General features: G+C 52.8%; 1 protein-coding gene across 3 annotated transcripts in view; it reads left to right on the forward strand.

The window, feature by feature from the left end:
• Nucleotides 1-4,090, forward strand: part of CCR6 (C-C motif chemokine receptor 6) — a 30,415-nt gene extending 26,325 nt beyond the window's left edge. For all 3 annotated transcript variants that reach the window (XM_061428546.1, XM_061428544.1, XM_061428545.1), the window contains 2 exons: nucleotides 616-725; nucleotides 822-4,090. In XM_061428546.1, the coding sequence (XP_061284530.1) occupies nucleotides 717-725; nucleotides 822-1,940 (1,128 nt within the window). In that variant the 5' untranslated portion in view covers nucleotides 616-716 and the 3' untranslated portion in view covers nucleotides 1,941-4,090. The remainder of the gene's footprint in view (nucleotides 1-615; nucleotides 726-821) is intronic.
• Nucleotides 4,091-6,445: the final 2,355 nt, after the last annotated feature.

A 6,445-nucleotide genomic window follows, 5' to 3' on the forward strand; every position in this document is an offset into this window, starting at 1 on the left:
CGCCACCTGGGAAGCCATGCAGTCTTTAATAGTATATATAACATTTTCAAGCAAGGACTATAAACTATAAGTATCCTAGCAACATCTGCACTTCCACAGGTTTTGTTCAGTGGCATCTTGTTGACTGCGATTAAACTGAATTCTTCAAGAATATTCTTCTGCGGAGTGAACCTGTGGTTTCGCTGGTATTACCCGTTTTTACACTCCAGATGGGGGATCGGCCAGCACAGCCCACGGCCTGCGGCTGGCCTGCCCTCTCGTCCACGCAGCACAGCCCACGGCCTGCGGCTGGCCTGCCCTCTCGTCCACGCAGCACAGCCCACGGCCTGCGGCTGGCCTGCCCTTTCGTCCACGCAGCTGTCGGAAGCTGCTTTCAGGCTCTGCCAGCAGACCTGAGCAGTGGTGTCAGAGACTACACGGCCTACGGATTCTGGAATATTTACCGTCTGGCCTTCCATGGAAAGAGGTTACTGACACCAGTTCTAAATGAGTATTTCTGTATAAAATAGCATGCTGTGCACTCTTGTGTTGAAATGGGAAGAATTCTATTTCCTAAACTCTCTGGCTCTCCAAGAATACTCAACTGTGGTGCGTTCTGCTTTCGTTCTTCCTTAGGTTCACGTCCCTCCTGTTCTCTCCACTGTGAGCCCAAGGAGGTGAAAAGTCCACTCCCTTCTAGCCCAGGCCCAGCCTTTCTGCCCAGATCCAGCTCCAGGATGAGAGTGGTGAGTATCCTTTTTACTTTGCCTGGGAGGGTAATACTGTCAATTTGCTCCTAGAAGATTACACTGCAGCTGACTCTATCTTTGTTCACTTTCCAGGAACCAATGAATTCCACCAACATCTACGATTCAAATGAGGACTACTTTGGATTAGCTAATAGTTCAGATTACTTACTGGATGACGACAGCTTTCTGTGTTCCTTGCAGGAGGTCAGAAGTTTCTCTGGGCTCTTTGTGCCGGTCGCTTACTCCTTGATATGCGTCTGCGGCCTCCTGGGCAATATTCTGGTGGTGGTCACCTTCGCCTTTTATAAGAAAGCCAAGTCCATGACGGACGTTTATCTCTTGAACATGGCCGTGGCGGACATCCTGTTTGTCCTCACCCTCCCATTCTGGGCGGTCAACCACGCCACCGGCGAGTGGATTTTCAGCAACGCCATGTGCAAACTGACCCGGGGCATCTACGCCATCAACTTCAACTGCGGCATGCTGCTGCTGACCTGCATCAGCCTGGACCGCTACATCGCCATCGTGCAGGCCACCAAGTCCTTCCGGCTCCGCTCCAGAACCCTGGCTCACCACAAGCTGATCTGCCTGGCCGTGTGGGCAGTGTCCATCCTGATCTCCAGCTCGACCTTCACGTTCAACCAGAAGTACAAGCTGCAGGGCGGCGACGTCTGCGAGCCCCGGTACCACGCCGTGTCCGAGCCCATCCGCTGGAAGCTGCTGATGCTGGGGCTGCAGCTGCTCTTCGGCTTCTTCATCCCGCTGGTGTTCATGATCTTCTGCTACGCGTTCATCGTCAAGACCTTAGTCCAGGCGCAGAACTCGAAGCGGCACAGGGCCATCCGCGTCATCATCGCGGTGGTCCTCGTGTTCCTGGCCTGCCAGATCCCACACAACATGGTGCTCCTCGTGACCGCCGTCAACCTGGGCCGGACGGGCCGCTCGTGCGGCAGCGAGAAGCTGCTGGGCTACGCCAAGAACGTCACCGAGGTGCTGGCCTTCCTGCACTGCTGCCTCAACCCCGCGCTTTACGCTTTCATCGGCCAGAAGTTTCGGAGCTACTTTCTGAAGATCATGAAGGACCTGTGGTGCGTGAGGAAGAAGCAGAAGGCTCCGGGCTTCTCCTGCTCCCGGCTGCACTCGGACACCTTCACCTCCCGGCAGAACAGCGAGACCGCGGACAACGACAACCCGTCTTCCTTCACCATGTGACCCCGCCCCCGGCCCTTCACCATGTGACCCCGCCCCCCCCCTCCGGCCCTTCAAAAGCCAGTGGGGTTGCTCCTGCAGGATCAGGGCCGCGGGTGCTCCGGGTGCCGGGGGGTTCCCACGGGCAGCACCCCCAACTCATCCGACTGGGGATGCCGTCTGCCCCTGTCCCTGATGGCTAGCATTCCACAAAGCAGGCTTTGGGAAGCGCTGGATGACAATGAACTGCTTATAAGCGCAAACACTTTCAGGAATATTCACAAAGAAGCCTTTAACCACAGTTTGTTCTGGTCATTGCAAAACATCCCATGGCTTAAAAGCAAAACAAAACAGGAACAATCGAAAGCCCTCACATAACTCATTTAGGCAAAAGATTAAACGTTTTTCCGTTGCCATGGTTACTGTTGGTCATCACAGCAGCAAAATGGGCTGGCTTGAGCTTTATCTCATTTCCTTGTGACACACTCAGCTTGCATGAGATTGTGAAAGGGCAGAAGAAAAAACAAGCTCAGAGACCTAAGAGGTGGCCGCGTAAGTGCTGGTGACGCTGGTCCCCAGGGGTCAGGCGGCTGCGGTCGTCACAGGACGTCAGGAAGCACAGCGTGCTGCGTTTCTCTCCACGACGGCAATCCTCTAAAAATCAGTTAGATGAAGGTGCTTAATAAATACTTGTTTAACAAAACATAATAAAATTGGGGCTTCTAGTACAGTTAAGAATGAAAGTTACTCAGTCGTGTCCGACTCTTTGTGACCCCCATGGACTGCACAGTCCATGGAATTCTCCAGGCCAGAATACTGGCGTGGGTAGCCTTTCCCTTCCCCAGGGCATCTTCCCAACCCAGGAATCGAACTGGGGTTTCCTGCATTGCAGGCGGATTCTTTACCAACTGAGCTACCAGGGAAATGCCAGTTTGAGTTGGTTGTTTAAATTTTTTAAAAAATTAGTTTTTAAAATTTTAATTGTTTAGAATACTTTTAAAGAAAGAACCGGGAAATTGCCGAGACAATGATGAAAGGGCTTTTGTTCCTCCCATCGTGGTGTTAAAGACAGGTGTGTGGAGTCTGGTCGTGACGAGCTTCAAATTAGCTGGCAGAGAGCAAGGGTCATGTTGATATCTGCTGCTGTAAAGTGGTTTTACCTGAAGCCTGAGGTTAACTACAGATTAACAACTCTCTTTGACTTCATAGAAAGTTCATAGAACTCAAGTTTTTGAAAGTGTTTTAATGTTTTGGCCACCCGATACAAAAAGCTGACTCATTGGAAAAGACCCTGATGCTGGGAAAGACTGAAGGCAGGAGGAGAAGGGGATGACAGAGAATGAAATGGTTGGATGGCAGCACCGACTTGATGGGCATAAGTCTGAGCAAGCTCTGGGAGTTGGTGATGGACAGGGAGGCCTGGCGTGCTGCAGTCCGTGGGGTCACAAAGAGTCGGACACGACAGTGACTGAACACCACCACCAACAACAAAGGGGAGAAGTATCAGCACATCCCCTGGAAGCACAGATGCGGGGATTCTGTGGCGACACAGTGCTTAGGGCTCTGTTTTCACTGCTGAGGACCTTGGTGTGACCCCTGATAGGGGAACCAAGACTCCCCAAGCTGCATGGCCACACCATAAACAACCCCCCTGCCCTCCTCCCCCGAAAAGCGTGTATTAGAAAGATCCCGACATGAACTGCAAAGATACTGACATGGTTAATGCTGACCAGCATGTTATTTGAAAGTTTCTCCTCTTCTTGCAAGCCTCAGCTGTGTCTCTGTATGCATTTCAATGGGATTTCTTAAGATCCAAAGTTTGTGTTTTCAAAACACGGTTTTGGTTTTGCAAAATAAAACTGCTCTGTGGGTGAAGTAGGGATCGCCTTCCGGTCTCAGGGCTCTGACTGGAGACCCAGGTGTTTAGTGGTCCCATGTCTTTCAAACCTGTTAGCATGTGACTCTAGAAATCAAAGCAGAGGAGGCATCACTCAGATGCTTCTTTCGGTTTGACCAGAGCCCTGATGCGATCTGGGGAAGTGTGCTTCTAACCCACACAGAAGCTTGCACAGCTCCTCTGCACCTGGCCCCAGAGGGGTGAAGCTTGCCTCTCTATGCAGTAACCCTTCTCAGATTTCAGCCATAATGAATAAAGATGTTTTGCAAACATGCTATGTACTTTGTTTCATTGAATGGGATCCTTTTTCTTGCTGCCTTGGGCGTCAGAACAGGTGTGTCAACAGCCACTGGGTGCTCAGAGGTGGACACCCCTGGTCGACCCCGGACTATCACACCTCTGCTCTACATTAGATGACCCCAGACTGGTCTTCAATGGCGCCCGGGTCTTCTTCTCTCCTGTTTCTCGTGTCTTCTCTCACGGTCAGGTCTGCTTGGACCTTGAGTGTGTGGTTTCTGCCCCTCCTCTGAGTCTTTAGAAACACTGTTCCACTGTGTTTGGGGATCAGCTGCCTGTACTTGGAGGGACAGCGGGTTCGTGCCTGCCAAGCTGTTAGTGATAAATTAATCACATGGACATGCATGATTTCTTGCAAATGCATATGTATGTGTTTTTAATATATACTGACCAGAAGATAATTTTTCTTGGTTTCTGTTACGAAGTAAATGAGATGGTCTTGATCAATTGCTTCTGGATAACCGAGATTTTCACATATATATGTATGTATATGTATATATGATATATTAGCAAAGGTGAAAATTCAGGGCTGAAGTGTTATCCTCCAAACTGTACACTGATTTTCTTCTGATGACGAGAGGCTAGCTCTTAAATGAGGCCAGGAAAGTACAATATTTTAAAATCTTGGTCAGATTTCCGCCAGCGTGCCAGTCCTAGGCATTCCGGGGCATCAGGACAGAGTCAGGTCTAAATGAACACGGTGTGTGCGCGTGTACAGTCTACTGGTGTGTCTCGTGGGGAGGCCTGCCGAAACAAAGGGTCACAGGCCAAGCCGCTCGACCAGCAGAAGCTCGCTTCTCAGTGTCTGAGGCCCTGGTGGGGCAGAGCTGGTTCTTCCCGAGGCCTCTTGCTGGCTTGCAGATGGCCGTCTCACTCCTATGTGCTCATGGCTGTGCTCCTAGGGGGTGGAGTGTGCGTTCTAATCTCTTATAGGGACACCAGTCACATAAGGCCGCATAAGTCACATTAGGCCACCCTAACAGTATTGTGTTTAACTTAATCAGCTTGTAAAGATCCTCTCTCCAAATCTGGGCTTCCTAGGCGGCGTTAGTGGTAAAGGACCTGCTTGCCAATGAAGGAGACATAAGAGACGCAGGTTCGATCCCTGGGTTGGGAAGATCCCCTGGAGGAGGGTATGGCAACCCACTCCAGTATTCTTCCCTGGGAAATCCCATGGACAGAGGAGCCTGGCGGGCTACAGTTCGTGGGGTCACAAAGAGTCAGACACGACTGAAGCGACTTAGCACGAAGGCGCTCCAGACGTGGTCGTGTTCTGAGGAAGAAGGGTCAGGACCCCAGTGTGTTAATCTGGGGGTCACAAGTCCAGCTGGCCCATAACGACTAGGTTTCTGGAGGCAGAGCGGCTCTTTGTATCCGAGTTGATCTCAAGCCTGAGGACTCATTTACGGGTGGTGCCCTCCTCCCTGGTAAGGGCGTCCCGGGCAGTCGTTCCCGCTGTGGGCTTCAGTCCTCAGCTGTGCTCCCCACTGGATGCGGACAATGACGATGCTGTGGTCCTGGGCGGACACCCCTGCCCATTGAACTGCACTGACGCTCCCGCTGCAGACGGGCCTCCCCTGGGAGCCTCCGCTGGTCACCTGCCCCCTCCATCCCGCCCCAGGGGAGGGGGTGGTCCTGCTTCCCCAGCCCCGTAAGGGGCATTCCCCCAAACCCGGGCCACTTCTGTGCTTGACACAAGAGGGCACCCTCTTCTCTTGGGGACCTCCGGGTGGTGGGCAGCGGCTGTGGCCGCAGAAGCAGCTCTGATGGTGCCGGTGGAGGGGGGCCCCTGTGCGCCCACCTGTTTGCACAGACAGGGGATCCCTGGCTCGAGGCTGCAGAGGCCCCTGCTGTCTAATCAGCAGCCCGTAGCCTCCCTCACAACCGTGGGGAGAGTCAGGGCTTCACGTGCGGTCGACTGGTGGGATCGCAGCACCTCCTCCCACGCGGCGCCTGCTGCCCCGAGGGAGCCAGAGGGACACGCTCACTGTCCTCGAGCTCAGGGACTCTACATGCAGGGAGGCTGCAGAACCAGCGCTCAGAGTGAACAGCTGGGGCTTATATTCTCCTGTTATGATTCTGCAACTCACTGAAAATTGCCAGATTGCTTTCTCACATTCTTCCTAGAGCCAGTCAGTCAGTCAGTTCAGTCGCTCAGTCGTGTCCAACTCTTTGTGACCCCATGAACCACAGCACGCCAGGACTCCCTGTCCATCACCAACTCCCGGAGTCCACCCAAACCCATGTCCATCGACTTGGTGATGCCATCTAGCCATCTCATCCTCTGTTGTCCCCTTCTCCTCCTGCCCTCAATCTTTCCCAGCATCAGGGTCTT

The sequence above is a fragment of the Bos javanicus genome, chromosome 9 (assembly GCF_032452875.1).
Source record: "Bos javanicus breed banteng chromosome 9, ARS-OSU_banteng_1.0, whole genome shotgun sequence".
Lineage (NCBI taxonomy): Eukaryota > Metazoa > Chordata > Mammalia > Artiodactyla > Bovidae > Bos > Bos javanicus.